Genomic DNA, 17,566 nt, shown 5'->3' on the forward strand with positions numbered 1-17,566 from the left:
CGGCACCGCCCGCCGTGCAGAGGCGCCCGGCCGGGCAGGGGCTGTGGTACGAGAAGGCGGCGGCCGGGGACAGGAGGCTGGGGTGAGCGCGGGGACGGGAGGATGGAGGGGACCGGGGGCTGGGGTGTGCGCAGGGACCGGGAACAGGAGGCTGAGAAGAGCTGGAGGTGACAGGAGGCTGTAGGGGCCAGGAGGGTGAGGGGAGTGTGGGGACCGGGAACAGGAGCCTGGGGACAACTGGGGGCTGGAGGTGACAGCAGGCTGAGGGCAATGTGGGGATGGGGAACAGGAGGCTGGGGAGAACTGGAGGCTGGAGGTGACAGGAGGCTGGGATGAGCACAGGGACCAGAGGCCGGAGGCTGCAGGGAGCTGGAGGTGACAGGAGCTTGGYGCCAGGCCCAGGGCCCCTGGCGCTYGCTGGCCGCACGCCGCCCTCATTGACGCCGCCTTGCTTTCCCCTCGTGTCCCTTCCGCAGAAGGGTGGTGACCATGGCCAGGTCGCGCAAGCTGCGCGAGCAGCACGGCGCGGTGCTGCTGGAGGGGCCGCGGCTGATCCGCGACGCGCTGCAGGCCGGCGCCGCGCCGCGCACGCTCTTCTTCAGCGCCGTGGAGCAGCTCAGGGCGCTGCCCGAGGACCGGCTCAAAGGCGCCAACTTGGTCAAGGTCAAGTTCGARGACATCAAGAGCTGGTCCGACCTCGTCACTCCTCAGGGGCTCCTAGGTAAGGCGCCCTAGCTGTGGYCACAGCCCTGCTCCAGGGGCCCTAACTCCTCACCTGATAAGTGGACAGTGATTCTCTCTCCCCTGGCTTCCTCCCAGCACCCTGGCTATGTGGCCCGAGTGGTCCCGATAATTTGGGAGACTTCCTTTTCCCTCGGCTCATGTGGTAACTCTGCGAGGTCCTAGGGCCTGTTTTTAGCAGCCCCTTGTCCATGCTGCCCTGGGACGTAGTTCTCATTGCAAAGTGTCAAGCTCTTATTGAACTGTTCAGCAGCGCCTTCCTCACGCTTCCTCCGACACATAGCGGAGCTGGGGCCAAGTAAAGCAGCATCGTCCCTCTCCATGGGAAGCAGGAGGCAGGAGCTATTGGCACTTTGTCTCCCCAGGGATCTTTTCCAAGCCTGACTACACCAAGATGGCCTATCCTGCGGATCAGCTCTCCAACTCACTGCCCTTGGTGCTCATCTGTGACAACATCCGAGACCCAGGGAACTTGGGGACTATTCTGAGATCTGCAGCTGGAGCAGGCTGTGAAAAAGTGCTGCTCACCAAAGGTAAGAGCCTTTCTATAGGGAAAGGGGAGTTCAGGTTGATGAATCTGGGGGAAGGCAGGGAAGGAGGGGTCCTGGAGTGCTGCTCAGACTCACCGAGCTGCTTCTGCAGAAGGTGTTTGCTGGAGCTGCTGCACTCGCCTTTTCCTTCTCTCCCATCTCAGGCTGYGTGGACGCCTGGGAGCCCAAGGTGCTGCGTGCTGGCATGGGAGCTCACTTCCGAGTGCCCATCATCGCCAACCTGGACTGGGAATCGCTTCCCGAGAAGCTTCCCGCGGATATCCGGGTCTGTGTGGCCGACAACAGAGACACCGGCACGCAGACCGAGCCGGAGCCCGCGACGGGGAGCACTCCTGGCACCCTGGAATCCCATCCCGGGGCTCGTCCTGGGGCGGGCGAGGCCGCGGCGGCAGCGGGAGACGCTGGGATGGYGCTCGCGGCGCAGCAGTACCACGAGAGCTGGGCTCGGCCGCCCGTGGCCGTGGTGGTCGGCGGCGAGACGCAGGGGCTGAGCGCGGGCGCGCTCCGCCTGGCCGCCGGCACGGGCGGCAGGAGGCTGGTGATCCCCGTGGYGCCGGGCGTGGACAGCCTCAACTCCGCCGTCGCCGCTGCCATCCTGCTCTTCGAGGGCAAGCGGCAGCTGTGCGGGAGCCGCCAGCGAGACGACGAAAGGCAGGAGCTGCCTGCGCCGGGTTGAGCCGGGAGCTGGGAACAGCATCGCCGGCGTCCTGCTGCGGTCAATAAAGAGYGGCTGGGGCTGCTTTGTTTGCAGGGCTGTGCGTGTTGAATAGCCCTGGTGCCGGCAGAGCTCCCTGGTGCCCCGTAGCACTAGTGGGAGCCTCTGCCCTCTGGAAAACTCTGGGAAGGAGCTGAGTAGGGAGGCCCGGCCTCTCCAGCTGCCTCCGCATGGGGGCTCCTCTYGCCCGGCAGCCTCCGGAGCAGCCCGGGAGGGCTCGCAGGGCCACGTTCACGGCAGCCGAGGCCTGCGCGGCTCCAGCCCTGGCTCCCCAGGAGCCCAACCATGGCGGCCACCGGGGAATACGGGTTGTCTGTTGATCTAAGCGCAGTCCCCGCTGCACAGCCCAACACCGCGACCAACAGCTGCTCTGCACCAACACAGCCCCCCTTCCAGGGCTGCTCCCTCTGCCCTGAACTAGGCTGGGAGGCTCCTCTTCCTCCCGGGAAGCTCCTCTTCCTCACACAGTCCTGCCCAGGCTCCCTCCACCCCAGCCGGGCAGCACGCGGCAATCGGCACCTCCRAGAACTAGGTTATTCGAACAGTTTTATTACAAAGTCCAATCACCATGTACAGTTTTTACAAGGTCACTGAGGGGGCTCGGCTGCGCTGCTCGGGATGGGAGCGGGGAGGGACGTTCCGTTTCTTTTCAAAGAGCAGCACCAGTAACGTTGGGTTTGGGACACACCTACGAGAAAACAGCTCCATCGACTAACATAGARGGGGGGACGATTCCTACCGGAGACAGGATAAACGGGAGGAGGAGGGCGGGACAGCGCGGGAGGAAGAGGAGGGCAGAGCAGCCCAGCCTGTACCCACCACGAGCGGCCAACGCGGCCAACGCTGCCCACGYGTCGGGGGACACAAACGAGGGAGGACCCAGGCAGCTCCGGCCGAGCGGCGGGACGAGTGCGGCCGCTTCCCTTCCAGGGGCCGTCAGCAGTTGAGACTCGGGCTTGGCCTCGTCGGGGCACGCGAGCGGGAAGGGCAGGTGGGCCAGGGCCAAAGGGGACAATTTCCTTATTGCTTCCTTGGAGGAGTTCAGGCTGCAAGGGTGGTAAGATAGGAAAGAGGAGAAGAAAAGAGCCCCGAGAGCCCCGTCCACCGCTTGGTGTGTACGCTGGGAGAACACCACGCGGAAAGATTTGCCTGCTAGCTAGTGCCGTGTATAAAATAACGATAYGGGAACAGTTCTGGCCTGGTTATTAGAGAATATATCACCATGAAGCACAAGCGCCGTCTCCAAACGCCAACGACTCCCTGCTGAAAGTGCATCTCAAGGAGTTTGCTTAGGAGAAGGATTCACTGCGTAAAACAAGGCACCACAAGAAGGTTGGATACTGGGTCGGGCGTGCGAACACGCTGGAGAATCCACGAGCGGCAGGAGAGAGACCTAGTTTTAAATAACGTCTGTGGGCGCCCAGGGCCCCTTAGATGGGCTCGGGTTTTAGCTTGTCTGCTAGAAAGTCGCTCACGAAGGCTTCCACAATCTCCGGCGTGATCTCCTCCACATCCATCACGTACTTGGCGCGGGCGGACATGTCGAGGATGGTGAGCAGGGGCGCAGCCTCCGGCAGGTTGGTGTAATCCCGCAGCGAGTCGGTCATGTCATCCTGAGGCCGAGGGAAGGGGAGAGAAAAGCCCTGAGCGGAGGCACCGCAGTCAGGAGCGGCTGCTGCTTTGACACCGTGATGCCCGGCAGGACCAGCCCGGAGACGCGGATGAAACGGCCCGTTCCTCATCCAACCCGCGTGGCCGCCATCCCCCGCTTACCTCTCCGGCCACGAAGAAGAGCAACGGGGCCTCCTCCTCTTTGGCTTTGTACTTGGCGATGATTTTCTCGGCTATGGGCTGAATGAGCTGCTTGGCGGCCTCGGACTCGCCATCGTCCTCGGAATCTGCAGGGCAGAACGTGGGACGGCGTGAGGGCTGGAGGGTGGCAGCCCTGTCCCCACTCGCTGCCCTGCTGCCGGCTGTCACAGCACATGAACTGAGGCCCTGAGCTCTGCTGCGCAGCACCCAACTGCAGTCCCTCGGGSACGCGTTCGACCTCCCTCTGCCTCGGCTGCAGCCTCGCGCGCTGCAGCACCCGCTGCGGAAAAGCCCCTTCTCTCGCCAGCCRCCGCGGGGCGCAGCCCCTGCTCCGAAGCCAGCGTGCTCCGTACCTACAAAGAGGACGAGACAGGGGCCCTCGTTCAGCTGCACGGCGTTGGAGTCCGTCAGCTCCAGCACGGGCTTGGGGTGCCAGGGGAACTCGCGGCACTCCACGTCGTTCAGCACCTCCACTCGCCCCTGCCGCGTGATCACGTCTCCCTTGGGGTCCAGCACGATGAGGGTTGGGATACCTGCAACGGAGAGCCAAGGGGGCATGAGCCAAAGTGCCAACCTGYGAGCCAGAGGGCCGGGGAAAGAGCTGATGGCTCTGGCAGAGGCCCAGGGACCTGGAGCTGTTCCTGCCCCAGGAGAACACTGGGGCTTGGGAGGCCCAGCAGGGAGCAGGGCCTTCAGCACTGCCCTCCCTTCCCCTCGGGATGCAGGGCTCTCCGGCACGGACGGTCTTGGGGACAGACTCCCCACGCCAGACAGGGACTCTCCTCCAAGGCTTGCCCCTCCCTGCAGGTGCCCGGGCTGCATGGAACAAAGCCGGGAAGGGGCCAAGGCTGCTCTGGGCACAGCAGCCCCAGCGGGAGCGGAGGGGTCGGGAAGGCGGATGTGCAGCCGTGGCAAGGAGCTTGCAGATCCTGCAGAGAGCAATGCTCCTCTCCATGCCATCCACATGGAGAACCGTGCAGGACCTCCCCCTGCAGCCCGAGAGCCCCATCAAGGCCTGGGTTTCAGAAACCCCACGGAGGCGCTCGCTGCGTGGGGCGAAGGAACGTGGCGGCCCCCGCGGCTCTCAGCCCCACAGAACAGCGGCTCCCTCAGCCCCGGGCCCTTGTGCGCGCCGGGGCTGCCGCATTCCCCTCATTCCAGCCCAGGCAGCGCCGCATTCCTGCCCGCTCCGCGCTGCCAAGCGCTTTTCTGAGGAAGGGATTTTAAATCACAGAGAGGCCCATTCATTACCTGCCCGGATCCGGGAGAGCCCTGGGGCGGGGATGGGTTAAGCCGGGCCGGGAAGGGCGCTCCAGCCCCACGCTGCAAGGGAGAGCAGCACCAGCTCTTCCCGAGCCATGGAAGCACGACAGGAGCAGCGTCCGGCACGACTGCCATCCTCAGGCATCAGGATTCCCATCCCATCCCCAGTGCCTCTCTGGTCCCACACTGGAAGGCTGGCAGCCAGAGGGAGAGCCCACAGCCCCGGCAAGCCGCGTTCCTCCCGTGTGGGATGAACAGAGCCCTTCCGGAGCCTCCCTTCCCCGGCACCCTGAGGAGCCCTGTGCACCGCAGACACACAGAACATCAGCCTCGCGGACCYGGGACATTTTAGGACCTGATTTTGACACCCTGATTACCCCACGAGAGCGACCTGCAGCCACTGGTGATGTCCCATACGACTCAAAGCACCGAGACGTCACCCGCGCGCCGCAGAGCGCCCAACCACAGACCACGTCCCACCTCCATCCACTGTTTGTTAATTCAGTGCCTTTTGGGGGCTCTGGTAATTGCTCTGAGTCGCAACAACAGAATCTACTTATCGAGAAGAATCATAAATCAGCTCTTCCGCAATGAATATCGTATAGGCACAGATTAGAATTAACRTAGACGGGCTCGGCTTCATTTTATGCATTAGAAAATGGATTCGACTCCCACGGGGCGAGCTTTTTATGAAAACACAGGGGCCAAACGATTTGTTACTGAGCCTGACAATGCATTTATTTATTTATATATTACCCCCTCTATCTGACATGGAAATCTGATCTGCATTGAATCTGCTGGCCGGGTAATCAAATCACTGTGAGGAAAACGCGCGGAGAAGGCGCCGGCCGCAGCCCGGGCTGGGGCTGCTCTTTCCTCCCCCCCGGCTCTAGMGATCCGGGTCATGGTCCGTTCCCACCAGCTGGCAGGAGGGACCTGGAGCAAGTGCGGGGAAGAGGAAACCACAGAAGGGCCTTTCTCAAGACTCCCTGGGTGGCTGCGAATGCCAGGGAGCCGCCAAGGGCAGCGGTGGCTGCTCAGGAACCCACGGTACCAACCCCTGCTCGGGCACTAACCTGCCCGCTGCGCTCCGGCCAAGTGTCCTAGTGGGGGCAGCCCCCACGTTAATGCCAGCGCGGGCAGTACCGGAGCTGAAGGGCCCGGGAGGCAGAGACCACCAGCAGGGCCCGGCCAGGCTCACGGCTGCCTTTGCTGCTGCTCCAGCGCCTGCAGCCTGCGCCCATGCAGCCTCTGCATGAGCAACGCGCAGCCTCCAGCAAGACCAAGTCCTCCAGGCCCCAGCCCAGCAGGAGCCCGGCTCCGGGTGGGAGACCCCCTTACCCCTTATTTACCTTGCACCTCACTACGCTGCAGCTTGTCCCCTGCAGGACCAGCTTGGTCCCACGAGGGCTGCTTTTGCTTCCTCCAAATGCWTTGAAAACACCCAGGCAGCCTCTCCCCCTGCCCCTCGGAGCAGCTGAGGCTGCTGCGATTCTGGCTCTGACACACACAGTAAAGGCAAAGCCGAGGTCTACATCAAACGTGCTCCTCTCTGCCTCATCTCCTAACATAAACCAGATGCCACCTTGCTCTACCTCTGCAGTGCATGCCACAGCAAGAAAATGGAATTTAAACCTTCGAGAAAAGGCAAAACAAATAAATCAATAATTAGGTGGAAAAGATGCAAGCCAAAAACGTCTTCCAAGTTTCCAGGAAGAATTAGGTTGTTTATGGAAGTGCTGTTTCAGCTAAGAGCCTGCCTGGCAGGTGGTAGGAATGCGAGCGCGCGGAGGGCAGAAACACGAGGCAGCTCTGCCTGGGGCACTCTGCTTCGCTGTGTCCTTGTGTTTTGGTTAATATTACAACTATTCAGCAAAACCAGCAGAAAGGGCTGTGCAGCACCGGGCYGTTCCTACCTTGGATGCCGTAGAGCCGGTTCAGGCGCGATCGTCTGGCCTCATCTGCGTAGGGCACCGCTAGCCAGGGCATCTCACTGAAGTACTGCTTGAAGGAGTCCTCCGACCTGCGCACGGAGCAGCGCGTGGGGCCCGGCCTGCAGCCCCTCCTGCCGCCCTCTCCTCCTCCTCCTCCTCCTCCTCCTCCTCCTCCTCTTCCTCTTCCTCCTCCTCCTCTGAAAGCCCTTTCTGCACCCCAGGCCCACCCTGTGGGCTGTGGGGCCACCCTGAAAGCCCACAGTCCCTCCAGAAGGGCTCTGCAGGGCACTCTTTTTTCCCCCAACAGTATTTCAGACTCTCCAAGGTATCCGGGTACTCACCCGCTGCAAGAGACCCACAATTGAAAAATAAAGAGCTTCTCCCTGGATGGAGCTTGCTCTGCATCYCGGGTTCCTCTCTGAATCCCCCTCACTGATCTACAGAGCAGAACGTGAAGGACCTGGACAGACTTTCTGACACCAGAGTCAACTTGCTCTAAGAGCACACGTTGATAAACCCTAGCACCACTATCTTCCTCCACTGCCATCCTCATGCCTCAACCTCAGTCTTCAGCAGGTCAACATGCTGCCTATGAGCAATTTAACTGTCTTCTCTAAGCTCCTTTTTGGAGCATTTTTGGAGCATTTTCCTCCCCAAATGAGAATGCTTGAATGAAACCCAGGACAGAACTAGCCCCGAGCAGCCTGCTGTCATTCCCAGTTCTCCTCACCTGCGAAGCACAAGGTTTCCCTGCAAACACCCTGCTCTGCTGATCTTTGCACCCACAAACCACAGACTTTCTCATCCTGAGTCGGCCAGCCCCACCAGCACAGAGCGCGAGCGCTTCCTTACCTGTCTGCACTAACAAAGAGTATCTCAAATTTCTGCCCTGCCTCCTTGATTTTCCGGTAGGACTCCACGAGGACCCTCGTGAGGCTTCGGCAAGGGGGACACTGCAAGACACAAGGTGCCTGTGAGCCCTGTGTCCCCAGGYCAGTCCTCATCTTGCATCTTCTGGAGCACAAGGAGGCAGCCTTGCTGCCTTGGAAGTGCCTGGAGCTCCTGGCACTGCTAAAGCTGCTGGTACTCACCCAGTGCGCTGAGAAATAGACCCCGACATGGGAGCCCTCCAGGACGTTGCTATCTAGCGACTGGCCGTTGTTCCTTAGCAGAGGCCCAGCAACAACTTCACTGAAGGGCTTTGGCCCCCAGGGGAACTCCAGGCCTAGGGGGACAAGACACAGGAGAGCAAGGTGCTTGTGAGGCATTTACAGTTTCGCCAAGTTTCATCTGAAGAACATCCTACGTTCTGCCAAGACATGGAGGATCCTGCATGGAGATCTGCATGGGAGATGTACTGAGGTTCCTCCCTGTCCGAGCGTTTCCACCCCTGTCCCAACGCGCATGGCACCCACTCCCCTGCCTCAACCACCTCTGCTCCAGGAGGCCTCGGTGCCTGATCCGGCTCCCTTCCTCATCAACAGAGCTGGTTTCAACAGGGACGGGTGAGGTGCTGCGTGCTCGGGAGTGTGCAGACAATTTGCCACGGACAGATAAGGATGTTTAGCTCGATCCCAGCCCCGCTGCTTCCCACCAGCTGCAATTCCACAGTAAGCGAGAAGCGGATGGTGCAGGACTCACCACTACTTCCTCTGTATTTAAGGCTTTAAACATAGCAGCTCCCCATGCCCCTGAGCTCTGTTTTTTCTTCTTCTTTATTTCTTTGCCCCTCCCCAGAGCTGGACATTCAGGTGCTTTGGGAGCTCATCCTACCCCCTGTCCCCTAAAGCATCTATAGGCACCTCCCAGAGCCACCAATCTATACACTCAGCTGGAGCTGAGGAATCATCACGGATGGCTCAGACGCCAACTTGCGCTCGCTACACAGGTCCTGCCACCTGCATTAGACTAGTCACTGTTCTCATATCTTGCAGGAAGAAATGACAGGTTGGCAGCATGTTTGCACTGACAGGCTAAATGCTGCCTGACAGGTCTGCAGGTTTATTTTTCTGCACAATCTACGAAGGAGGGCACGCATTTGCTCATTTGGGTTTTGGCAAAGAGGAAGAGAATGAGATTTTACATTAACTCTCAGCACAGTAAAGCTCAGAAGCAGAAAATAACAGCATTTGTCTGCCTCATTTGTAAATAATGAGGGAACTCATTATCCTAACTGTGATATCTGTGATAAAAACCTGCTCGGTATTTCGGAAAGATGTGGGAAGCCTGGGCCCTCTACCCACGTACTTCCATCAGTGGAAATCCACACTGCTTGTTTCAGTTAGTCCAACTTTTCCCTCGTTAGCACTTCAGACACAATTCCTGGRGGGAAAATCTTTGTTCTTTTCAACAACCCAAACCAAAACACGAGATCTAACAGGAACGAAGCAGAGTTTTACGCTGAAAATAATGCAGCGCCCTGATTAGTGAAACCTGGCAGCAGTGGCTTGTTTCCTTTTCTTCATTTCCGAGGCAAGGGCACTGAATTAAAAAGGCCAGAGCTTGCCCGGGTCAGCAGGGCGCAGGGGGCTGCAGTCTCACCTTCAGGGTCGTCGCGGATCACCAGGAGGCCGTTCCTGCAGACCACCTTCCCAGTGGCGGCATCGATAAATATCAGGGAAGGAATGTTGGAGACGCGGTACTTGTTCCACAGCTTCAGCTGGAAGAGAGATGGGGAGGGAAGACGGGGAGAGGACAGGTAAACTTGGCAGCTCCAGCAGGGCCTGTTGGGGCGCTGGCTGCACCTCTTCTGCACAGCTCTCTCTTGGGGATGACAAAGGGGGGACCACGGCTGGTCCCACCATGGGCAGAGAGGGTCTTCTCTCACTGCGTTTGCTTCTTGGCAAGTGCAAGGGGGGATTTATCCCGTGTGCTGTGGTCAGAGGTGCAGGATGCTCCCATCCCCACGCTCAGTGCAATAATCTCAGCCCCAGGAGCGCAGCATTATCAAACCCTAAAAGAAAATCCCATCGCAGCCCAGAGCACAAGGGGAGGAAAGGAACCATTAGCTTCACATCRAGCCCCGCTGTGCGAGCCCTCCTGGGCCCCAGACGCCCGGCTCATTTGGGCCAGCCGTGACCCAGGCCCAGCAAGGCCAGAGCGGGAGCAGGAGGACATCAACCCGTGCCCAAGGAGCAGCACCGAGCACCAGGGCCTGTCCCATCCCGGATGGGACTCGGAGACACCCCCATGGCGCTGCTTCCCCCCTCAGCTCCCAGCAAAACAAGACCCAGATGTTTGCACTGTGAGGAGGCTGCAGCTCTGCAGATCATCTCTATTTGGAAATTAGGGACAATCCCATTTGTCAGGATCTGAATAATCTCGGGATCGGGACGAGCGCAGGGAGGGTTGCAGCCTTCAGGCAGCGCAAACTGCATCTCTGCGTGCGCTGAGACAGAGATCCAGGTGAGGGAGACGAGTCACATAAACGTTTAGATTTCAATGGCAGCTTACGAATTATTTCTTACTAAATCTTTTTACAAAAAGGTACCTGAATGAGGCGTTGTGAGCGGCCTAACTGCAACGCGCTGTTATCGAAATCCTCTTGGGTCTAAAGGAGAATATTAACCAGATCCAGGAGGAGTTTGTTAATCTCCATCTGCTAAGACCTGGGGAAACACAAYGCTTCGTGCCCAGCCCACCGGCCCTAGATTCCTCACACACCGAGTTCCTGGGCCAAGCTGACTCATGCTTAATGCTGATGCACAAAGCAAATGGCCTTGGGCATAAAAAAGGAGAAAAAAAAATGCTACTAAATGCAAAACAGCCCCCTTGCAGTGAGCGTGTTCAAACCGCAGAAGATAAAATCCAGTTCTGTGAAGTTTAAGGGGTGGAGAAAAGCTCTTTATAAGGATCACAAGCATTTTAGAGGGTGTTGCAAACACGGAAGAAATTACAGCTAGCAATCGGATAGCCCTCTTTAAATAGTACTTAAGCTTCGCTTCGTTTTGCCAAGTCCTTTGCGTGGGGAAAGMAGCTCCCCTTAGGGCCCTGCAGTGRGTTGTGGCAGTTTTGCTTGGCCACGAGGGCCAACGGGGTCTGCGTGSGCAAAAGCAGCTCCCCCTTGGAGGGATGGGGTTGGGATGCTCTGGATGAGAGGAGAAAACGGCAGGAGACCCATTCCATGTGGAAGGACTCACCGGCTGCCGCTGACCCTGGGTCTTTTCCAGCGGTGGGAGTTGTCAGCCCCCAGCGCTGTGGTCCTGCACGGAGCAGTGTCCGTGTCCCAGCGCTGCTTGGAGCTTGCAGCTCCAACTAAGTGACCCAAACCGGGGAGGAGAAACCTCTTCCAACACTCGTTCACCTGCCTAAATACTGCAGTTCCTGCGGAGCCCTGCGCTGATTCCAATGAATCCCTCCCCTGTGGAAGGCTGCGGAGCTACACGCTGCTTGTCAACTTATCGTTCAAGCCCCTGGTTAAGACACCCGCGAGCGTCGCTTTGCTGCCACAGCCCCACRCGGGAGGGACCCTGCGTCCCCGCTCGCCTCCTGTTAACCTGYGGCTCTCGCATTGTGCCCTAAGGGGTTTACAGGCTCGGCAGGAGCRAGCGGGCGCTGCAGAACAGAGGCTCCCTGGCGCCGTGGGTCTAAATCCAGTTAACGCCTGTCCCTGCAATTCCCGCTTAGCTCGAGCAGGGGTTTCTGCTCTGCCGGGCTTCCCTCTGCCCTTCCGTGCTGCCTGCCCACAGCRGCCCTGTCCCCAGAGGTGGGACCCGGGACGGGAACAAGACGTGGCCACGCAGAGAGGGAAGCAGCTCGGGGCAGATGGTGCGTGGCCAGGCTGACCCGAYGACACAGAGGACACTGAGCAAGCGRCACGGGGAGAAATTAATGTCTGTTGTGCTGCTGTTTCTCCCTGGAYGGAAATTAAAACCTAATTAGGAAATACAATGGTGAGAACGAGGTCTGCTCCGAGGGCTGTAACGAGCTGGGGAAGGAGGGTCTGGAATCCAACCCAYGAGATGGATGGAGTGACCCTGGGCGCCGGGCCCCATGGCGAGGCGCAGCCGCTGCCCTCGGCGCATCCCGCCCCGCCGTTGGGCTCTGTCCACAGCCAAGGGCAGCGGGGCCGCCGGGCAGGCCGGCCTGGCGCAGGCTTCCCGGAAAAGCCGCTCCCGGCCGAGCGCCGCCTCCCGCTTCCTGCCCAGCGTTTCCTCCAATTCTCTGCCTCTCGCTGCCCCGCGATGACCCYGTCTCCGCAGCGGCCGCGCGGGCACCTTCCCGCGTTCCCGGCGCGGCTGCGAGCTGAGCAGCCCGTGCGGGGCAGCGCAGCATATGGCTGCCTTGGCGCGCAAGCTGCCTYGCGGGCGGCATCTGCCGCAGCCCCCATCTGATAGGAGAACGTTTAATTTGAGCTGAGCTTAACAGCGCTTAATGTGATGTGCGGAGAGCAAAGCCTCGGGGTCTGCAGCACAAATCAAAGGCGGCCCCAGTGCCTCCGCATACGGAGCAGCRCGGCCCCTTGCTGCACTAACCACTAGCCTGCCTGTACTAACCTCTTCCTTGGATCCATACGGGAAGCACCATCTTTCCCGCATTTATCAGTCAACCAAGGGGTCAAAAAATGGAAGGAGAACAAGGGTTGAGCCACTCCACAGCCCTGCAAGAATCCTGGCACCCGAGGGACCTGCTTCTTGGGAAGGGACGCGGCTCCTGCTGCAGCCGCTCACCGCATCCCTCCTTCCGAGCCCCGGGAACAAGGGCAAGACAAACGCAATGCGCAAGGACGGAGGGAGTTAAAACGTTTGTGAGAAAAATCTAAGACACGTGTCGAGGCGTGTCCTACGTGGCCCCTATAAATTACACCCCCAAATGACTAGTGCTGAGTAAGAAACAGCTATGTAAACACTAAGGTAATGAGAAAAAATAATAATTTCTCTCCCTGAGGAAGGGATATTTTTTCCATCTGCTTACAGGAAAGGCAGGGAGTGGGGTGGTACTTCAGGGTCTTGAATAGAAATGCGGAGTCTGTCTTGTCTCCAGGCTCATCCGTCACCAGAATTGTCCCGTTTTGCAGCACCCATTTCCCATCTGCAGCGTTTGCTTTAGCTGCTACTGCAAGCGCTGATAGGGATCTGCAGGTCACTCTCCTCCTGATCCCAGATCATTAGGACACAAACACATCTGACAAGGCTGCAGTTTAGACAGGGTTCCCAGCAAACACAAAGGCCTTTAAAATCTGCAGGGAAAACAGGGAATTTTTTCCTTTAAGGCACACAATGAGGTACAACTGCGTTTCCTGGTTTGTTTTCAACAGCTAATCTGAAGGGGAACCTTAAACAATCAGATCAAGGGAAAAAAGAGRATCTCTTGCTGGGAAAACAATAGAGTGTTTGTTCGTGCTGCAGTGAATGGGGCTTCAGGATGTCCCCGCTGGGCGCGCGGCCACCGCCCAGGACCCTGCAGCACCAGAGACATCCCCAGATCAGCCTCGAGCGCCATAAAAACCAGGGGCACAAGCAGCTCACCTACCGTTTCTGGAGGCCAAAGGCAGGAGRATGACAGCAGAGCAAGGACGGCTCCTTGTCGCACGGAGGAAGCGCAAACCCGGCCGGAGACGAGACGGGGCCTCTGATACGAGAGCGTAATCGCGAGTCCCGCACTAGCCATCAATGACCTGCACGTGCTGGACACCAGGCTAGAGCCCAACGCAGCTCCTTAACCGGCACCTTAACAGCACCAAGGGCCATGGGCAGCCGATTAGAGAGCCCGTTTGCTCCCCTAATCGCTCCCTTATTTCATAGGCAAGCTTTCCCATTCAATCACACCCTAGAACTCCTGATGACCTGGGGAAGGACGAGCCGCAGGGAGCAGGGCAGGGAGCAGAGGCTGCTCCGAACCAAAGCAAGGGGGTTGTCCTAGATGTGCAGCAGAGCCCGGCACCCAGGACACCCACGGAAGGCTTTTGTAGATGGGGCTCCCTCTCGGTGTGGGAGCCGACTTTGGGTGTTCTGCAACTGCTGAACTAATTACAAAGAGGACGGGAGATGGCTATAAATCAGCAGCGAGGTCAAAAGTTTCGGCTACATCCTGACTCCTCACGGAAATCACAAAATACAGAGCTCGGGGGGTGGTTAGAGCCCATTACTCAGCGCGCAGACATAATGTGACAGGCAGGAAGGCCGGAATTGATCTCGCACCGCGACCGAGCAGCTGATCCGGCCCCCCCTGCCCGGCCGGCCCTTTGCGAGGGGACTTTGCACCTTCCCAGTGCAGCTGTGGCCTTGGAAAAGCCTTGGAAAGCCAGGACATCCACCCATGGAGAAAGCCAGTGTTTTCCAAAAGCTTGCAATGGAGAAGTCCTGCAGCTCAGGGGGAATCTGTTTCCTGTCTTTTCAGCAATAAGAAGCATCCACGTCAGGGCCGTATTCGGTTTGGTGAGGGCTGTGGAGAGGGGACAGTGACCCAAGGCTGGTGGGAATAAAAAACACAGAGGTGCCTCATGCTCGGAGGCTCTCCAGCTTATTCCCTTGCTGGCTTTGTTTGGTTGTCCTCCTGCTCTTTACCATTTTTTTTTTTGTGTTATGTATGAGTGATACACAGGAAAAAAACCTTAASTTAAGAGAATACTCCAGGAATGAGGCTTTTATCCACACACAAAATCAATGTAAACCATCCTCAGAGCACGGGTTTTGCTCTCTTATCCTCCACGTGAGTTAGGAAGCAATGTGCTTGGAGCCTGGCGAGCTATGGGAAACGCAAGCAAACAGCCTGCTGCCCTGCAAGGAGCCGCTGCGGAGCTTTAGGCCTGGTCACCTCTTCTCCACCCCTCAGTCAGCGATGATTAAACGCAGCTCCAGAATCCAGCTCCAACATATTCATCTCATTTGGCAGCTCCGCAGTCGGACGGCGCGCTCCGAGCCTTCCCCCCTCTCTCTCTCCTCCGCGTTCAATTATCTGCCTTCATCTTTATTCCGTCTCCAGGAACACTTAGCAACAGGCTCTCGCAATCAGCCACCAGCAGGCTCCGATCTAAGGAGCAGATTCCGCAGTTGAGATGACCTTTCCCTCCACTCATGCAAATTTCCAAGGAAGTATGTGAACAATTTGCCTTTCAAGCATCCCCTGCTTGCATTCTCCAGGACTTCGCTCTCCGTCTTCYCTTCAGAGGCATCAGAAACACCGAAATTTGGGGGTTTATACTAATGAGAACATGTCGCTTCATCGTGGTTAATTTTGTGGGATTTTGTTCCGTGTCTCATGCGCTGGCACGAGCTGATCCGTGGGCTCCGCTGGGTGCCGCTCCTTTGCCCCAACCCAGGCGGGAGGCTCAGGGCTGATTCCTTCCTAACAYGGGCACTTGAGCAGGGACTTCAGTCTCTCCACAGACCTCTCTAACCCAGAAAAAGGGAAATAATCTGCAGTGCCTTAAACTGGGAAAACAAACGCTTACAGATACTTGATATTTCAGATGATTTTAACAAGTATACTCTATTTTTTTCTGTTAAAAAATGAAAATTCTGAATCAGCAAGTCACTGATCCCATTGCTAGGAGCGGCATCTGGAACATCAATCTCTGCATGCGACTGCAGGAGCTGCCCATGAGTTCAAAGCAGCCAAGGCTGCTCTTGATCCAGATGCCGCTTGCTCCCACAGAAATGCCTGTGCATCAGTGTGAAAATGATTAAGCAAAAATGCTCCTCCTTTTTCCAAATGTATACCCCAAATCTGGTTTCTCTTAGAGGGCAGATGCTCATTACATACACTGCAACACATCAAAGGACGGGAAAGACAGATGTACCCACTACGACACAAGAGAACAGGAGCCTTAGCTGCTTATGCTCCTCTTTCCTCTTAAAACATCAGGAAAGGGAATCCGGGACCCTCCTAAAAACAACTATTCAACAAGGAGACACAAATCAGGCTGGGAGTGACCCGGTGCCCGGGTTTCTTCACACACTCCTTAGCAAACACCAACACGAAGCGAGCGTTGCGCAAGGAATGCGGTCCCAGGAACCTCTCAAGCACCCGAGAGAGGCCGCTCCAAGAGGCAGGACAGGGAGGACTCGCTGGCACAGGCCGGGCAGGCAGGGAGCAGCTTATCTGAAGTGGGGAGAAGAAACGCTGAAGGACGGACGAGAGCCCGTCCTGCCTCCCACTTGGCCGCATGAGACGCGAGCTCAACAGCTTCACATCTGCAATGTAGARTGAACCCTCATTACATGTGGCGCCGGTACCACCTATCATCAGCATCACGCAAACAACAAGGCCTGTGGGCTTACCTCCAGCAGGGCCTTTATTGTCTTTTTTTTCCTCATGGATAGAGCAAAATATAGTTATGTTCAGCTATACGGTCATGGTTCTGTTCAACCAGCCTCTCCGAGCCACCCGCTGCTGAATCCTCCTGAACAGGACCACGATGCACTGAGGAAACAGCTTGTTAGGAGGGTGCCAGCTGTGGCAGACACCCAGGCAGGTGACCTGGCACAAGAGGACATGACCCACAGGGCCCCACACTTGGTGCTTTCAGCCCCACACTTGGTGCTTTCGGCCCCATACCTGCCTCAAGCCCTTGTCCTCGAGGTGACGGAGGCAAGTGACGGATCAGAGGCCTCGTCCCCATTGCCTGCAGTTCAAAGAGCTCCCAAAACTCAGGGCACTGATTCAGAAGCTGGGATATTTGAAGAGGAGCCTGGGAAAGGAGCCTGGGAAGCAGGAAGCAGGCGGCTTGTATGGGCCTGGAGCTAGTTTGCTCCGCAACCACATTGCACAGGGAAGGAGCCACTGAAACGAGCGGTGACACAGACCTGTCCACACAGACCTCCTGGCTAAAGGAGCAGCATTCCCAAGGACTGGATGTGCGGCCCCAGGTGCACTGGGGCAGAGCTGGAAGGAGGGGACAGACCCAGGTCTACGGGCAGAGCTGGCAGGCTACGAGAAACCAGATCAAAGAGATGCTGAGTCTTCACTTCTTAAAAAAGAGCTACCCGACAGCTGTGCAAACCTCCCTCTCGCTCGTAGGTGCTGGGGAGACACCAAAGATTTAATCTGCTGGTGGCAGCTGGCTGCAGAAACTCGGCGCCTTCTGCTGCCCACGGAGGCTGCGAGCGCGGCTGGATGGGGACAGTCCCAGCCCGAGGAGCCCCCGTTCTCCCGGACACGTCTGTGTGAACGGCACCCCAGCTGCCCCCCCTTTTAATGAAGTGTAGCAACTAAATCTGCCCRGTCCAAGGAGCTGCTTTGAGGTTATGCTGCACAGCTGCGACCGGGGAGGCCGGGAGGCAGCTGGATCCAAGATGCCAGAAAGGGGAACCCAGCGGGGCTCTTATTTAAAAGATTTTTCTGCCTCATCCATCTTCATCTTTGAGCACTTAGACACGAAAACAATTTATCCTCACGCCCTGCTCTTACTGAGGAGTTACAAGAAGTAAGAACTAAAACCAACATCAATGTTCTCGTCCTCCTCAGCCCATCTGTTACCGACCTGCCCTTTCCTGGCATTCCTTTTATCCAGCCAAGTGTTTTGGCGGAGGCTGCGTGGAGAAGAGCCCCTGAGGGAGCTGCAGAGCTGCCACGTGGGTGTCTCTGCAGCCAGGCGGGCAGCGAGCTGC

At 57.8% G+C, this 17,566-nt stretch overlaps 2 protein-coding genes across 2 annotated transcripts; one reads left to right on the plus strand and one right to left on the minus strand.

Annotated features, from left to right (window-relative positions):
* Positions 1 to 5: 5 nt before the first annotated feature.
* Positions 6 to 2,015, plus strand: MRM3 (mitochondrial rRNA methyltransferase 3; the record flags this gene model as incomplete). Its single annotated transcript, XM_026047901.1, has 4 exons — positions 6 to 82; positions 477 to 721; positions 1,107 to 1,274; positions 1,436 to 2,015. Coding segments are annotated over 4 exons (1,023 nt in total), but the record flags the coding sequence as incomplete, so codon positions are not given.
* Positions 2,016 to 2,988: 973 nt separating this feature from the next.
* Positions 2,989 to 11,527, minus strand: NXN (nucleoredoxin). Its single transcript, XM_026047902.1, has 9 exons — positions 11,513 to 11,527; positions 10,507 to 10,566; positions 9,558 to 9,675; positions 8,108 to 8,241; positions 7,869 to 7,969; positions 6,999 to 7,105; positions 4,173 to 4,352; positions 3,781 to 3,905; positions 2,989 to 3,620 (listed from the first exon to the last, which is right to left on the minus strand). The coding sequence occupies exons 1-9, from the start codon at positions 11,525 to 11,527 to the stop codon at positions 3,438 to 3,440; spliced, it is 1,023 nt and encodes a 340-aa protein (XP_025903687.1). The 3' UTR covers positions 2,989 to 3,437.
* Positions 11,528 to 17,566: the final 6,039 nt, after the last annotated feature.

This window comes from Nothoprocta perdicaria, unplaced genomic scaffold, assembly GCF_003342845.1.
Source record: "Nothoprocta perdicaria isolate Ctin4 unplaced genomic scaffold, notPer1 scaffold_50, whole genome shotgun sequence".
Lineage (NCBI taxonomy): Eukaryota > Metazoa > Chordata > Aves > Tinamiformes > Tinamidae > Nothoprocta > Nothoprocta perdicaria.